The sequence below is a fragment of the Zea mays genome, chromosome 4 (assembly GCF_902167145.1).
Source record: "Zea mays cultivar B73 chromosome 4, Zm-B73-REFERENCE-NAM-5.0, whole genome shotgun sequence".
NCBI lineage: Eukaryota > Viridiplantae > Streptophyta > Magnoliopsida > Poales > Poaceae > Zea > Zea mays.
In genome coordinates, this window is record NC_050099.1 from 15,084,133 (window position 1) to 15,102,018 (window position 17,886).

At 42.1% G+C, this 17,886-nt stretch overlaps 1 protein-coding gene and 1 long non-coding RNA gene across 2 annotated transcripts; one reads left to right on the top strand and one right to left on the bottom strand.

The window, feature by feature from the left end:
- The first annotated feature begins 1,137 nt into the window (after positions 1–1,137).
- On the top strand, positions 1,138–15,758 carry LOC103652867 (phosphatidylinositol 4-kinase beta 1). The gene is made up of 16 exons (XM_008679848.3): positions 1,138–3,533; positions 3,689–3,877; positions 4,024–4,072; positions 4,663–4,795; positions 5,144–5,624; positions 5,902–5,982; positions 6,051–6,173; positions 11,978–12,047; positions 12,587–12,684; positions 12,781–12,885; positions 13,553–13,606; positions 13,704–13,847; positions 13,943–13,996; positions 14,079–14,153; positions 14,622–14,705; positions 14,779–15,758. The coding sequence occupies exons 1-16, from the start codon at positions 1,773–1,775 to the stop codon at positions 14,878–14,880; spliced, it is 3,603 nt and encodes a 1,200-aa protein (XP_008678070.1). The 5' UTR covers positions 1,138–1,772; the 3' UTR covers positions 14,881–15,758.
- Positions 9,384–11,810, bottom strand: LOC109945995 (uncharacterized). Its single transcript, XR_002269007.2, has 2 exons — positions 10,462–11,810; positions 9,384–9,743 (listed from the first exon to the last, which is right to left on the bottom strand). It is a non-coding gene; the product is annotated as an uncharacterized lncRNA (long non-coding RNA).
- Positions 15,759–17,886: the final 2,128 nt, after the last annotated feature.

A 17,886-nucleotide genomic window follows, 5' to 3' on the forward strand; every position in this document is an offset into this window, starting at 1 on the left:
TCTCATTACCTTGTTTACCCCTGAATCACTTGGGTAGTTTGCTATTACTTTACATGGTTTTGGGATAATCATTTATCATATCTATGTTCCAATTCTTTTGTTATTCTATTTATGTTCATGTTAAGATCATTAATGTTAATTGGAACATAGAGCTTAACTTGAGAAACACGTGCCACCACAAGGGTTTAATGGGACGCCCTTGACTGACTAATTAGGAAAGCTAGTGGAAGACTACCTTACCCGAAAGGGGCAAGGGCAGTAGGGGAGTGGTCAGTGTAGGGAGGTCCTTGGTTGATTTTGCTGCGATGACGGTCAGGCAAGAACCCTGCATTGGAGCTTCCTATAAACTGTAGCGGGTTTTCGGAAGCTAGTGGAACTTTGTAAATGCCTCGTAGTGTTGCTCTACCGCGCTTCCTAGGTAGAGGTGTATGGGAGTCGCGACCCCTTGGCAGATGGGTAACATGACTTGTGGGTAAATGGTACAACCTCTGCAGAGTGTAAAACTGGTATACTAGCCTAGCTCACGGTCATGAGCAGCTCAGGACTCTCTGATGATTAAATTATGGAACTTAAATTTAATTTTGTCATTTGCATAGGCATGGGTTTATTATTAATTTTGTTCTATTACTTTACTTAAGGTTTGGTATTTACTTACACTTAGTAACTGCTAATAAAATTTTGACCAACTACTTAAAAGCAATGCTCAGCTTTAACCCCTGTCATTGATTAGCCTTACACATCACATGAACTCACACCTTTGTGAGTTTATGTCCACTGGTTCCCCACAACTTGTTGAGCGATGATCATGTGTGAGCTCACTCTTGCTGTCTCACACCCCCCACAGGAGAAGAACAAGTGGTTCAGGAGGAGCCACAAGGCGAGGAGTTTGATCTGATCTAGGTGGCGTTTCTCAGTTGACATTGGCACCAACGATCCTTAGTTTGTTTTATGTTTATTCTTTTATTTTGTAATAAGTCTTCCGCTATGTAATAAATACTCTGATTATTGTGACATTTATCTCTATACACTCTGTTATTATATATGTTGTTTTCTTGGCGCATGTATGAGATGTACCTGACTTTGTTCCTAAAAGCCAGGTGTGATACAGAAGCTGCGAAAAACCGAAACAAACAGGGCTAAATTGCCACCCCCGGAAATATGTGCGTAGGAGTTCGGCTGTATGTTGATACATATAACATGTACATACATTGACTGATTCGATCATTCGATGAAGCAGCACAAAGTTGACAACGGAGTGGCTGCCATGGTGGATCCCGCGTCCCGCGGCCATCACCGCCCCCACCTGCTCCGCGTCCTCCGATCCCCACCCGGCCACCACCACCACGCCCGAGAAGAAAACCGTAAGAAACGGTGGAAAAATAATTGGGAAAACAAAATTTCAAATCGAAGTCTTCCTACACCCAGCGACGAAAAGGCTGCGACAATTCGAATCAAAAATCCATCCGAGTCGAATCGAGCCAGCGGAAACTCCGCGGCCGATCTCCTGTGCTCTCACCGCCCGCCTCCCCCGATTCTGCAGCCCCTCGCTGCGAATCTGGACGCGATTTCGAGGCTAGGGTTTGGGAGGCTCCGGATCGCGAGCCCGTGCGGAGGCAAGGGTTTGGATTCGGGGGTTGCTGCTGCATGTCGGGGGTGCTGGATTGAGCTACTCCGCGCCGGCTTGTGATGGTGGTGACCGGCGGTGGAAGACGAGTAGACGGCGGCGGTGAGTAGGGTTTGTTGACTGAGTTGGGGTCGAGGGTGCGCCGGCCATGGTGCGGCTTCTCGGGCTGCGGAGCCTGAGCTTCGGCCCGGAGGACTCGCCGCGGGAGATCCCCTCCACTGCCGACGTGGCCCCGCCCGTTGGCAGCAGCGGCTGGCTCGTGCGCTTCTTCGACTCCGCCTTCTTCTGCGAGTGGATTGCCGTCAGCTATCTCTACAAGCACGACCATGCTGGAGTGCGCGACTACCTCTGCAACCGCATGTACACGCTCCCGCTGCCGGGGCTCGAGGCCTACCTCTTCCAGGTCTGCTACATGCTCGTCCACAAGCCCAGCCCTTCCCTCGACCGCTTCGTCATCGACACCTGCGCCAAGTCGCTCCGCATCGCGCTCAAGGTGCACTGGCTCCTCGCTGCAGAGCTTGAGCTGGAGGATGCTGACGATCTCGACGGGATCGATAAGGTGCAGGAGCAGTGCCAGGTTGCAGCGACCGTGCAGGGCGAGTGGCCACCGCTTGTCCGGCCTTCACCTCCATCCCCTGCTGCCAGTCCGCGAGGTAACCCCATGCTCAGCAGAATACGATCGTCCAAGCAGCGGCTACTGTCCCTTGCATCGTCACCTTCGCTTGGACTGAGCCCCCCAGCAGGTGGTGGGGTCAATGTCGCTGAGGATGCTATGGGTACTGGAGGGAAGCAGCCAGCCACACCGTCATCAGAGGATAACAAGTTACTCAAGAGGCTGAGCATTGGTCCAAAAATGCGCGATGCACTGCTCTTCAGACGATCAGGAGAGAAGGATGAAGAACAAGACCGGGATGGTTTTTTTAAAAGGCTTCTTAGGGACAGCAGAGACAAGGAGGAGGAGGATGGTGACAGAGAAGGATTTTTCAAAAGATTACTTAGCAGGGAGAAGGATAATGAGGAGGAAGAAAGTGATAGAGATGGTTTCTTCCGCAGATTACTCAGGGATAGCAAAGAGGAGGACATGGAACTGACACCAAGCTCAGATGGTTTGTTGAAGCGACTTTTTCGTGATAAGGAGGACAGGCAAGGTGAGGATGATGAGAAGGAAGGATTTTTTCGCAGGATGTTCAAGGATAAGAACGAGGAGAGGAGAGATAGTAGTCATGCAAGACATGGGAATGAGGAAAGACTGGGCAAGAGTGTGGAAGATGATGACAGAGAAGGTTTCTTCCGCAAAATTTTCAAAGATAAGAATGAGGAGAGGAAAGATGAAGGGCATCAAAAGCCAGATGAGAGGGAAAAGGTTGGTGCGAACATAGAAGATGATAAGAGAGATGGTTTTTTCAGGCAACTCTTTAAGGAGAAAAACGATGAGAAAAAGGAAGGCAGCACACCAAGCAAGAAAGAGGAAGATGATAAAGGCCATAAAAATGCAGATGATGATAATTTCTTTCGCAGGCTTTTCAAGGATAAGAATGAAGAAAAGAAAGGGATTGTTCATGACAGGAATGAAGATGACAAGTGTGAGGAAGGTGATAAAGAAAACTTCTTCCGCAAATTATTTAAGGATAAACATGAGGAGAGGAGAACTGAGGGACCTGATAAAAATGATGATTATGGTAAGGGAAGTAGTGGTATCGAAGAGGAAGATAATCCAGAGTTTTTGTCATTCCGTAGGTTGTTTAGAGTGCACCCAGAAGATTCTAAGAGTGGGCACATAGAAAGCAGTCAATCTAACAATCTTTCTGAGGGGAGCCCAGGATCAGAAAGCTTTTTTAAGAGGCTATTCCGTGATAGAGACCGCTCACTTGAAGATTCTGAGATTTTTGGGTCAAAAATGGCAAAAGAGGCAAGGATCTGGTCTCATGTTATTTTTCTGCTTGATACGATATCTTGTGTTCATGTTATAGTACTATATTATGCCAGTTTTTATATGTTGTTTTTTACAGTGATTTCTTTTTGCATCTGTCCTCATCATCCTAATTGTGGTGATATGCATTGCAGAAACACCCTGGTACTACAGGAATCAATGAGAAGCAAAGTGGAAAACCACCATTACCAATTAATGCAGTAGCAGAGCTTCGAAAAGGTTCTTACTATGCTTCGTTGGAACTTGTTCAGGCTTTATGTGATACATCGTATGGCCTGGTAGACATATTTCCTATTGAGGATCGTAAGATTGCCCTCCGGGAGGTAGGTCAAACACATTACCATGTAACTTCATGGCTATTCATTTCACAACCCTTCAGTCATCCTGTGCCAATCATTGCACTCTCTTTGTTCTTTTCACATTTTAACTTGTACCCTGCACTGCAATGATATCTTCTTTTGTGTGGCAGTCTCTTACAGAGATCAATAGCCAGATTGCTTCTGCTGAAAAAAACGGAGGTGATTTCTGCTGTCATATTCAGGATATCTCCTGAACTTTTGTTCTATATATAGTTTTGTTAAGCCTTTTGATATTTGCATTGCTGGTAGTATTACATTAGCATCTTCCATTGGTAGTTAGAGGATGTACATTTATATTTTTTGCCTTGTCCATTTGTGTCTGAGGTTTGTATTATGGAAAATGTTTTTGATGAGCAATCTTTAAAAAACAGTTTCAGTCATCTGCATAGATTACTTGAATAGATTTTTGATAGAACTTGTTCTGTCATATTTTTCGTTCATCAGTTGCCATCACCATTGTAAGGACTGGAGTTAGTTTCTTTGTTTCTGCTGAACTGAGCACCTAGGTAATTTACAGACTGTGGTGTACTGAATTAAATGCATAAGGCATCAGAGCAATATGCCTAGCCAGTGTTTGTGTTAAAGAAGAGCACTCTCTTCTTGACTTGAAGCTCTGAACCAATGTGTTTTTAAGTTTATTTACATACCATATTACCATAGCATTGAGTTAATGCTCCATTAATATCTACTTATTGCAAAGCACCAGCTAGAATAACATCATAATATTTTCTTTATTCTTCTATGGCTAGGAGTATGCTTTCCGATGGGAAAGGGCATATATCGAGTGGTTCATATACCTGAAGACGAGTCTGTTCTTCTGAATTCTAGGGAGAAAGCTCCTTACCTTATATGTGTTGAAGTTTTAAAAGCAGAAGCTCCTAGGTATGCTGGTTTTCTGTATGTTCAATGAAAGTTAATGTTGAGTCTTTCATAAACCTGGTCAGGCTTGTTTTTGTACTAATTTTTATTTGTATATATGAGACTAAAGACGCATAGCTCACAACTGGAGTTTCTATTGATTTTTTTTTGATAAACAATGAAATGGTGGCCTTTGTCACTTTGTTACTGGAAGGAATCCTCTGATGCATCTGCATCCTGACGTGGTGACATGCGGACCAGCTGGGTGTGGGACCCACCTGCCATTGACCATGTCACGATGTGGAGTTATGTCAGGGGTACCATTTCCCCAAACAGATGTCATTCTGGTAACGACTTTTTTCTTCTTTCCAGCCACTCTAAAGGATCATCAGATGGGCACAAATTATCAAAAGGTGGGATACCATTGGCTAATGGAGATGTGCAACTACCAAAACCACCTCCATGGGCCTATCCTTTGTGGAGCAGACACGAAACACAAAACTATGAAACAGACAGAATGCTGAAGTCTACTTCTCAGGTTATTGACCAAGCAATGGCTCAACTCTGGGAGACTAAAGTAAAATTTGTAAATGTTAGTTTCTCTATTGAGAAACTTGGTCGCTCAAGGAGCATTGTACTTTCTGAAACGGGTCGTAGGCTGCGACATGATGCTACGGATTCTCATGATCCACCTGGAGATTCGCAAACAGTTGCTGATCAGCCTATTGAATGGGTGAAGGTTACGTTGTCTGCAGTTCCAGGAGTTAACATGGAAGATGTAGATGATAATGAACCAACACGAAAGAAGGACCATCGCCGTGTTCCTAGTACAATTGCCATTGAGGAAGTAAAGGTGACCCTGACATTTGAATTTATTTCATTAGTCTTAGGTCTTACACTTGTACTGCTAATTTTATTTTCCTGTTCCTTCTCTAACAAATGCTAACACGTCCACAACTTGCAATTGTTCTAATGTTCTCCTTTGATGAGTTATCTTATTTGCACCCCACTGGTTGTGTTGTTGCTTTTAGAAATATGCAACCTTTAACATAATGAGGTGGCATGCTGCGATGGCATTCAACCTACTGTTTGGTTACCTTCTATGCTAATATTTATTTTTGTTGGTCTAGGCTGCAGCATTAAAAGGAGAAGCTCCACCTGGTCTTCCTCTGAAAGGAGTTGCGCAGAGCACCCAAAATTTAGATCCTAAGGTGAATCCCTTATATTCTAGATTCTTTTGACCAATAAGTTAAGAGCTCACAATTTTCTTTTCCTGAAGGCTACTGATGGTGGGGATCCAAAACCAACCGATGCTTTGGCTGGTGAGCTTTGGGCTGTCAAACGCGAAAGAATTCGACGGTCTTCGGTTCATGGAAAATCACCTGGTTGGGACTTGCGTTCTGTAAGTCAAATTTTGTTTCATTATTAGATTTACTCTACTACTATTCATGTTCCTGAACCTTGACTTGTGGTTTCTGTTGGATTTCAAGTCTAGCCTACCCCAACATGCTTGGGACTAAAAGGCTTCATTGTTGTTGTATTCTTATGGACCCTTTACATTCGTGGATGGACCCATGGAGTCTATTTATGTTATGTGATTATTACTCTGTTTGTTGGGCTTCTAAACAAATGTTTGCCTCCAGTATGGCAAATGCTGTCTACTAATCTTCATTTGATATATAAGCTTTATAAATTATGTCATATTATAGATTACTTGATCTTTTAAGGTTTAACCAAATAAAAATTACTGCACTTCTATTTTGGTGTGAAATTTAACCGCTTAAGGTAGAACATATAAATTAGATTGAATGAAGTATTGTTTTGTGAGACAAATTTTAGAAGAGGGACACCTGTGCCATTTAGTGGGCTATAGAGATTAGTGCAGTTTTTTTCTCTCGAACGAGAACCGCGTGCCATTTTATTAGGAAGAAAAGGGAACAAACACACCGGAGGAGGGGGGGGGGGGCTAATCTCTACTCTTACAAATGCTGGTCTTCTTCACCTCCTAGCACAGCAGAACCAGGTCTAGTCCCCTCAAACACACATGCATTCCTAATTTCCTCTGCGTTCAAATTTCATTGAAGACCTAAAAACCTTTCCTCAACTCCTTAGGCATTGGGGGGGGGGGGCTAATCTCTACCCTTACAAATGCTCTTCACCTCCTGGCACAGCACAGCAGAACCAGGACTAGTCCCCTCAAACACACATGCATTCCTAATTTCCTCTGTGTTCAAATCTCTCGGGCAACAAGAATAATTGAAGACTTAAAAACCTTTCTTCAACTCCTTAGGCATTCTGTTGATTGCCATGGACCACCATAACTTCTTCCATCAGGCAGGAGGGGGGGGATGCAATATTAGGCAACCCAATAAAAGAAGAATTTTGGCCCAAATTTTTCCTCCTGACCACAAAGAGGGCAAACACTAGGATGTGGAAGCCCTCGCTTAGACAAGCGATCCACTGTTCAACATCTGTTCTTGACAGCCAATCAAATGAAGAATTTGCACTGGAGCGGAGCTCAAGATTTCCAAATCCTTTTTCATGGGGCAAACTTCTCTAATCCCAAGAAGAAAGCATTGTATGCAGATTTTCTAGTATAATGCTCTGAACGAGTGAGCTTCCAAGTGTGTTGATCATTGATGTCTGGCTGTAGAGTGAAGTCATCTACTAATTCCCATAAATTCAGATTTCAGATATTGAACTATCACCTGGGTGGTTAGAGCTCCTTGAATGTCCGTTACCCACCTACTGCTCAAAGCCTATGACACCATGAGCTGCAATTTTGCTCTTTGGGAGATCTGTTAATAAGATTAGGAGCTAGTTCAGCAACAGAGCTACCGTTCAACCACCGGTATGTCCAGAACTCGGTCGGTGTCTTCTCCTTTCCTGACGTGCAGCAGCAGCAAAGAGAGCCTGGGCGTTGTGAGGCACCTGTATTGGTAGACCTTCCCATGAGAGATAGGAATCTGTTTTATTCAGCCAAAACCACCTGATGCACAAGGCCCAACCCATTTTTCAAGATTGAGAATCAGCAAGTCACCATACTGTAACGGTCTTTGAACCTTTTCCAAAGGATGTTGGATCTCTTGAGGCTGCTTTGTAGTTTGGTTGAGGTTGTGTTTTTGCCCGTGGTGTGATTTCTGAAATCTTATAATTTTGCTGTAGAGTGTTGGGTATGTGCATTTTGGGTGTACTGTAAATATTGTACTAGTCGAATGCCCGTGCGTTGCGACGGCTAACAACAATACCCACGTAAACTATCCACCAAAAAAATCTCAAGATTTTTTATTGATTATCCCCGCTCTCCGTATAATATTTTTTGATTTAGCTAACTGTTGTTATTGTTTACTCCATCCAATGTGTCTTGGTACAACACGACCAATGAAGTGAGTGATTAGAAGAAAGTTCACAACGACTGACTAAACGAACAGAGATTATATAATGACATAATTCCACCATACAAAGACCAAATAAGAGAAAGTTTGTGAGCTCAAGTTCTAAAATAAGTCATATGAACTCAAACTTATAAAAAAATAGATCAAAATATGGAGTGGTTGCTAAAGTTAGGCATCAATAAAAACTGGATGTGCTCTATATAAATTATGCTACTTCGTCCAACTCGGTGTCATTCCTCAGTGACTCAATCAAAGCTAGAACCGTAGATGACTCAAGCATCCAACCTAAGCTTTTCGGGTGTGTTGAGAGGTTGAACAATACCATGACTGTGTCTTTTTGTCCCTGGGTGTCCCTTTGGTCATCATAGACGCAAGCTCCTCCACAGCCCCTGGCTCATTCATTATTTTTTTCTTATAATCATGGACTATAGATAAACTGAATAGCATAGTTGTAGCATTCTCCTTGGCCTCTGTTGCTAAATCATTCTTCAACACACTGACGATAAAATGGAGTAATCATCTTGTTCCATAATCTGTCTTTGTTCAGCTCAAAGATTGATAGATTGAGCAAAGCAGACACTGTGTTCTCCTACGCCATCCAATCGGATGACAGCAGCAGCCTGCATAGCAATGGTATCGCGCCCAACTCAGCAAGGAACATCCGATTTTGCTTCTCAGTCTTTGCCAGCAACCGGATTTCCCTAGCTACGACTGGCTTTGCATGCATTATCGGATCCCTCCATCAGCGTCTTCACCAAAATCCTTGTTGTGGCTTTGTTTGCCTCAATTGATGCCTTGCTGCTGCACGACGTTTCAATCATCCTTTTCGTTGCTCTCATGCAAATCAAATAAAAATTAGGACTAATTTTTTTGTAAAGGGAAGCACATAGATAGAATGGGACATCTTGGTTATTTTCTCTGTAGAGGGCGATGTGGCCCTTTTATCTCTTATTCCTATGAAGTTTGCATCATCTAAAGTTTGAAACCTCTTACGACGTTTTTAGATTGGGTAATAGCTAACTCTTTTGTGGCAGTCCGAGTATGCATTGGTTTTGTTGTCTTAATATCTAAAATGATTTATTGTAAACACAGTTGAACATGAAAATTAGCAAATCAATAATGGTAGAGAGATAGATGCATTCAAGCATTCTTTCTTTCTTTTATTCAGATTGGCATACGTGTATTTTTTTTGAAAAGCATGGAGGACCATACCAACAGTATTAAACTTAGTTATTTGTTGATATATGAAAATATCAAAGGTCAAACTAACCGAAGCATAACAAAAACAAACAAATGGAACCCATTTTGGTACAAAGGTTGGCCTTCTTAAGGTTAAGTGCAATGGAAACTTTCTTGACACCATGATTATTTGTGACAAAGAATAGGACGCACTTATTTCTTGAAGTGGGTCTCGATGTGTTTGCAAATAGTTGGATCACAGAGTCACTGCCATTCAGCACCAGTGGAACACCGGGCCCATAAGCACTCCATTCCTTGAATGATTCCCAAAGATCTTCGAGTCATAAAGAAAGTTGTGAATCCATAACAACAACACCTCGTCACATCCTTAGGCTTGTCTGTAGTGGAAAAAAATTGAAGCTAGTCAGCAACACAAAATCAAGCCGGTTCTCTAAAACAGGAATGATATTTCAACCAAAGAATAAAAATTGTCACGAATAAAGAATATAGTAGTACAAACATTATTACTGCATACATGATAAGAAACAAACAACATCATTCAAATCGTGGTTTATTTATTTGACTGAGATCACTTCACATAAATATATAATCTAGAGAGTAGAGACAACAACAGATATGCATACAAGTAATTACATGGGAGTGCAAACACAGTTATAACAAGCAGTCAAGCACAACAATTAAGAATCTGACAATTATGGTAATCTTTGTTTTATACCAAAGGAAGATTTCAGGGTTTTCGATACATAACCAGTAGAGGAATCCAAGGTTGGTAGGTGTGTATGCACTTGTACTCGCTTCAGATCCGAATGCCGGCAAAACCAAAAACTTTGACTGCAACCTCCCGCTACTGACGGAATCAGTTATTGTTCATTTTGATCAGATCCAACAGAAGCTAGCACATAGCAGTCAATCACAAAACTTTGACTATAACCTTCCTCGACTGACGGAACTCAATGGCCTCGTAACTCACCACCATACAGCAGATGCTAGCACATATCAATCAATCGCAAAACAATAGCAAACTTGGATTGACATTTCATCGAACACCTAGACTACATGCAGCGACAACATAAAGCAACAAGAGGGATACTCTACCTTGACGTGGTTCTTGTAGTAGCCCATGACAATAGAGCTATTAAAGAAACATGGCCTCGTCGTAGATGGCAGGCGCCACCTGCAGCGGCGTGTCCCCACCGTCGTTGAACGCTCAGGTCTGCGCATGATCCCGGGTTGGCTATGGCTCCTCCACCGCCACAACACGTCCACGGGGTCGTCCTTCCCCACGTCCGCGCCACGTCCGCGCCGCCTAGATCGAGGAGGAGCGAAGGCAGGGAGTAGGCGACGCTAGGGCTAGCAGGTGGGCGCGAAGGTGGAGATGGAGCAGAGGCTGTGGGAGATTGCAAGGGAGGCGTGTGGGTCTAGGCGATGTGTGGCAGTTGGTGGCAGTTGTGGGATGCGTGGGACGGCGGCGACGGCTGCGGGAGAAGAATCTACTCACTTCTAATCAAACTTGCAAAGGAAGAGGGGGAGAGAAGAGGAACTTCATACATATTGGAGCTCAACACGTCACCGGCGCATCGGAGGAAGAGGGGGAGAGAAGAGGATCTCCATACCTATTGGAGCTCAACGCGCTACTGGCCCGCGGGGCTGGCTCAATGCGGCAGGTGTGGGGCGAGGGAGCCTGGGTTGATGGCGTGGTGGCTGTGCGCGGGGATCAGCGAGAGAGGAGGTATGGCGTGAGAGAGGCTAGGGTTTTGCGTGCGGTTGAGATAAGGAGGGAGGCGTGGGATGAGGGACTGCGGGTTAACCTGAGAAAAACTGAGGGTGATTTTTGTAAAAAAATGACGCACGACAACCGTTGAAACTGGTGCTTTAAGTATAGTATAGATTTTGGTGAGTCAGTGTGTGTGTGTGTGTTGTAAGGCTTATTTCCCATTTTTTATTCTTGATATAATGATATGCAGCTCTCCTGTTGTTTGGCAAAAAATTCATGTTTGTAATGCAATGGGAATTCTTTGTATTCAAGGAAAAAAGTTTCATATAAACTCAATGAATAATGGTGTCCTTCTAAGTATGAAAATGATCAGAAATGGTTGGTTATGATATTTACAATTTGGAAATGGTTCCTGGTCAGTAGAAACTCACCATGTTTTCATTCTAACTATTTATTTACAACATCAATATGGTACATGAAATTAGAAAAATTAAAACTTGAATTGTGAATATGCGATAATTATCAGAAACAGTCATAAGTGATATCGCTATTACGGAAACATCGCCCAATGAACGGAATCTTCAATCCTTGCTTTCATCTCTATTTCCATTTATCTCTGGAGCACTAGCTTAACTCTGTTGACTGTTGAAGAATTTAAATACTGACGAGAAGTAAAGTGACAGCTAAATCTCAAGTGTTTCAAGAATAGTTGTTTCAGTGATCCTTTTTATGTACTAAGAACATAGGACCAATTCATGTAACCTGTTAGCATTGTTTTTGGTTCTGTTCCTTTCATTCCAGACTCCAAAGATTATACAGCTTGTCCATTCCCATTGTTTTTGGTTCTGAAACATCTTCAATTACTGCCATACTTCTGAAACATTTGCTCCAATGTAGATTATTGTCAAGAGTGGTGATGATTGCCGACAGGAACACTTGGCCGTACAGCTTGTTGCACACTTCTATGGTGAAAGCTGATTCTCATTCTTATAACGATTTGTCATTTTTGCGCACTGTGCCTCTTGCATCTGATATATATGCTGTCCTTCAGAAAAAGGCCTTTTGGACTATCATTTTGTCATGCTCTAGTTTGTTGTTTTTATCAGATTTCAGATATCTCAATGCTTAAGCATTTAACTTGCTGTTTTGACCATCTATGCATGCAAATATTTCAAAATTCAAACGTCATGAACCAAACTGCGCAGATGCAACCTATATAGCGTGCACGCGTCCGTGTGTGTGTAAAGCCATGATTACTAAACAACATATATCTGGATATGTGAATGTTTTTGACTTTTGTACTGTTGTACATAGATATAGCGCCAGTTTCTTGCACACAGAAATAGCACCACTCTTATTCGTTGTCATATTTGTGTATGGAACATAATTAATATAACAGTCTCAAATTTTTGAATGCTTGTATGCACTATTACACACCGGAGGGAATATTTTTTCATTGGTATGCTAATTTTTTGTTTCTGCTCTTATTTAAACTGCTGATGTCAGATATATATCAAGAAGCTGGTTTACCACTATGGCTGCGGCCTTATGAAGTAATTGTTACTTCAGCTTATACAGCACTAATTGAGACCATCCCTGATACGGTGGGTACCTTATCTTCTTAACTATTACCATCATTAATACCTTTTGGTCTTTATATATGTTTGGTTCTACTACAAGTTTATTTCTTGTTACTGCAGGCATCAATCCATTCCGTCAAAAGTAGGTTTCCCAATATTTCAAGTCTCCGAGACTACTATGTAGCCAAGTATGAAGAGAATTCTCCAAATTTTAAACTCGCACAGGTGAGAATGACACCTTTTGGGGTAGAAGCAAATGATATCCTCGTGACTGGAGGTTGGGCCTGTTGGGCTCTCCTCTGTACTCTTAGGTTGCGTTTGGTTGCAATGATGGAATGGGACGGGATGAGACGATTACTTAGATAAGGTTGTTTGGTTCAGGGTCAAGGGTTGGGACATGACCATCCCAGTGTCGTCCTCAACCTCAACAGTCCGTCAGAATTGGATGGATGAGAGGGGACGACGGAGGACGCAGCTGTCCCCTGTTGTCCTAGCTGTCCCGCAACCAAACACACCCTTACTCGCATAGGTGACATGCAGTGCTCAGCCGCTCATGCTTGCATTTGTCCGAGAAAAACAAGATGTGGACATTTATTCATTTGCTTCTTGAATGCAAAATATAGTTGTATTTCAGTAACCATTATACCGACTTGTCAATCTCTCATGCTATGCATGTCTATGCAGAGGATGCAGTTAGTTGGATTTGCTTCTTAATTGTCATTTATAAGAATATTGTTCATGCTTATGCTACCATTTTTTCTGATTCTTGATAAGCAACTGCAAGAAAATTGTGCAGTGAGATCTTCATGTGGTAATTCTATTGTCAACCTAGGAGGGTTAATATGAAATCTAGTACTGTTTGGACTCAGAAAGTCAACTTATTTTTTTGCAGAGAAACTTTGTTGAAAGTATGGCTGGATATTCAATTCTGTGCTACCTACTTCAGGTGCTGAAATGCAACATATCTGGTAAATGATTGATTTCATTATTCATACAAATTCTAAGCCCATAGCTGGTGTTCGTTTTTTCTTGTGAATTTACAGGTGAAAGATCGCCACAATGGGAATCTTCTAATTGATGAGGAAGGACATATTATTCATATTGATTTTGGTTTCATACTGTCGAACTCTCCTGGAGGTGTAAACTTCGAGAGTGCACCATTTAAGCTAACGAGGGAACTCCTTGAAGTATGAAGGAAGCTCGTAATCTGTTTTAGATATTTTTATATTATAAAATATGGGAGTTTTAAATACTTATATTTTTTGGGTTGAAAATTTGCTAGGTGATGGATTCTGATGCAGAGGGAACTCCCAGTGAGTTCTTTGATTACTTTAAGGTATATTAAATGAGACTCCCTTGGTTGGTTGCTGGGACTTTTCATTTCTTTACAAGCTATATATTAATTTGTGTTTGTTCAGGTGCTATGCATTCAAGGTTTCCTTACTTGCCGGAAGCATGCAGAACGTATTATACTTCTTGTGGAAATGTTGCAGGTAACGTACTTTATCTGTGTTGCGTAATATATGTCATACAACTAATTTCTAAGGGCAAATATTTGTTTAATCCAAACGTTTTTTTTGGCTCAACATTTTGTGATGTATATCAGTAAAGAATTATCGCATTAGATTCTTTGACAGGTCTTCTATATTGGCCAAAAGTTCCAGTTTCTCAATTTTCATCCAATACGAACTCAAGTTTTTTCACTGTGCCTTGTAATCTGAGCTACTACAGTGAAGTTGTTTTCTTTTTTTCTCTCAAAAAGTGAAGTTTTTTCCTTGTATTGAAGCATATAAATTGATTTGAGTTAACCTTTTTTATATGGTATAAGGTTACCCCTGCATGTCTGGGATGTGGTATGCTGTTTACTTATAATTGTGTTGATTTAGCTTTTTCTCTGATTTGGCTAGTATGCAAATTGTTACAAATTATCTTACAAGTGTTATATTGCGTTCCCTTACCAGGATTCTGGCTTTCCATGTTTCAAAGGTGGCCCTCGCACAATACAAAACTTGAGGAAGAGGTTCCACTTGAGTCTAACTGAAGAGGTTGGCTTACTAATCTTCGAGTCATCATCATTTCTAGAACCTTTTTCTAACTATTACCTTATTATTCTTGCAGCAATGTGTATCCCTGGTGCTCTCACTGATCAGTAGCAGCATGGATGCTTGGCGCACTCGGCAATATGATTACTACCAGAGAGTATTGAATGGAATTTTATGATTTTCCCCACAGGAGCAACGGATTCATTCAGAAACCAATTTTCTTGTATCCTTGGAGCAAACCATGGGATTGCATAGGTCAGTTTTGGGCTGATCTATGCTGGCACCCCATATCAGATTTCCAGGAGAGGACTAGGTTATTGATCACTGTGTTTTCATGTGGCATTGCACATTTGTGGTCAACTAGGGAAACAGATTGGTGCCGCATTGTACTTTCATGGGACCCCCCCTCTGAAAGAGTTGAGAAGTGTACAGTCATCGGCAGTCATCTAGTTAGCGCTTTGTGCTAGGAGGTTGTGACCAGTGGAGCTCTATTTGGCATATTGGAATTTGGAATCCGGCTACATTGTTGTACAGACCTTTGATTGACGTAGCTTGGAGAGGATGTAGGAGTGAACAGGGCCATGCTTTGAAGCGAACAAGTTATAGGCATATGGGAGCTGGGGATCATCCGAGACAGATGCCGCTCGAAGTGTCACTGTACTTGTTGTGTGGTATCCCTATAGCACCAAAGTAGATGGAGATGTGCTTTGCTAAAAAAAGATAAAGACCCAGTGTTGGCCGCTCTCATATGTCACTAGGTCTGAAAGGAAATTGGCCGCTAATTTGCGCGAGGCCTGTCCTTCAGAGAGGTGCTTTGCTGCATTTGTAAATTATCATTACTGTACAGGGACCATACTGTCTTAGCATTCTGTTTTTAAGTTGTTAAGATTTTAATTCCTTCTTTGTGGGTGTCTTGGTCTTCGAAGATCTAGGTGATAGCTTGTTTGACTAGCACTATGATCAGTGTTCGAAAGTACAGTTCCATGTGTCATGAAGAAAAACACTGCAAGATTTTTAATACATTTTTGATGTACTATGAGAGCAAATTTCTATTTCGATTCTTTTTTTTTGTGTGTAAGTATGACGTGCATTCAGTAGTTTCATATGGTTGCTGTGTATCGATCAGGTTCAGGTCGACACTATAGTGTTGGGATAAAATTTAATATGGCTAAGTATGGTAATCTATAATTTTTTTTTAAAAAATACGCATACGCAAACTAGTTAATACGATCAATGGCGTATATAACAGTCCTTAAATAGTTGGTATTCAACTTTAAAAAGGTAAAAATATTTAAAATTTGTGGCTTGCATAATTAGGGCGTGTTTGGTATTGTTCGAGAGCAGAACTCTAAGAAGAAGCTTACAAGAGCCTGTCAAATATCTTAACTTCAGAGTTACAAATTTCATCGAGTTGTTAAAGCTGTAGTACAAAGTTTTGGAGCACCTATTTTTCTGCTCCAAAAACTCTAAAAAACAACATAGACGTGGAGTTTAGAGTTATTTACCCGCCACTGCCACGTGTTATGAGACAACGATTTAAACTCTAGAGCAGAGCTGTTCCACTCATAGTTTTGGAGTGGAGCTGCTCTGTAGTGGAGCAGACATATCAAAAACGTCCTTAGTAGCTTGTGTTTTTAACTTAAATATGAGCACACATAATTAGTATAATTATTGATTGTAACTTATTATATTCAGTTTGACACAATTACATGTGTGGTGTAGTGGTAGGCATCGAAGACCTGTCACCACTCGAACCAGATTTGATCCCTTGTGGTCGCCTTTTTTTTGCCGCGTGGGAGAACAAGCGGGGGTGGGCAGCACGGGGTGAGCACACAGGCTCGACCTCCTCGACAGTGCATGTGGGCAGCGCTGAGGGCACCTAGAGGGAGAGTGAATAGGTGATCCTGCGAAATTAAATCTAAACAACGCAAACTTGGTTTATACAAAGTGTTAGTGAGAACTAAAACCAAGTTAGGATAAGAAGAGAGAAGAAAGGAGAACTCTTCACTTGATTGCTCCTTTAAGATGAGTAATAAACTTAGGAGCAATATTGTAAGTGAGTAGAGAACTCAAGAAGATAGTAATCACAATAAGTAAAATGGATAAGAGACACCGTGGTTCGACCAATGTCTACTCCATGTTGTGGTGACCTCCTTTGGTCAAGGGTGCACTCAACCACTTTCAAGTGATCCAAAGATCAAACTTAAGTGCTACAATTGTCTTCCTTATATCAATATCCTGTTGTGAGGAATCTCCACAAACTGGAGTCTCTCACGCCTTACACAAATGATTACAATCAAATCCAGAGTAAGCAGGGGAGTAGAGACGCACACAAGAGCACAACGCAGCAACAAAACACACACAAGCACAGAAGAGAGCGCACAAATCAAAACGATAGAGTCACAACTCAAGAACGCGCTCAAATCTCTCTAACAAATCAAAAGCGTTGTCGCGGAGTTTTAGAGTTGTCGTATGCTCAAATTATGCTTAGGTGACTAGTCCATGAGCATAGGGGTCATTTTATAGCTCCAAGGGATCTAGAAGCCGTTGGAGCTTCATTTTAAAGCTCCCAGCCTTCCCTGTCTATGGGTGCACCAGACTGTCCGGTGGCCCACCGGACACTGCACAGTGCAACGATCAACATATCCGTGATTGGTCACTTTCCGTTTCAGACGGGAAACAGACTGTCCTGTGGGGGCATCAGACTGTCCGGTGCTCCATCTGAGTGTTGGCTACGACTGACGTGGCTGATAACAGCCGTCTGTCTTTGAGAACACCTAGAGGGGGGGGGGGGTGAATAGGTGATCCTGTAAAAACTTGAAACTTAATGCCACAAACTTGATTAGGAGTTAGCACAATAAAGCTAAGTGGCAAGAGAGGAGTTCTTGCAAAACACAATAACCACAAGATGATCAACACATAAGGCACAGTGGTTTATCCTGTGGTTCGGCCAAGTCCAACACTTGCCTACTCCACGTTGTGGCGTCCCAACGGACAAGGGTTGCAATCAACCCCTCTCAAGTGGTCTAAAGACCCACTTGAATACAACGGTGTTTTGCTTTGTTTCACTATATCCCGCTTGCGAGAAATCTCCACAACTTGGATCCTCTCGCCCTTACAATTTGATGTTCACAAAGAAACACGGAGTAAGGATGGGATGAGCAACGCACACAAGACACAAAAT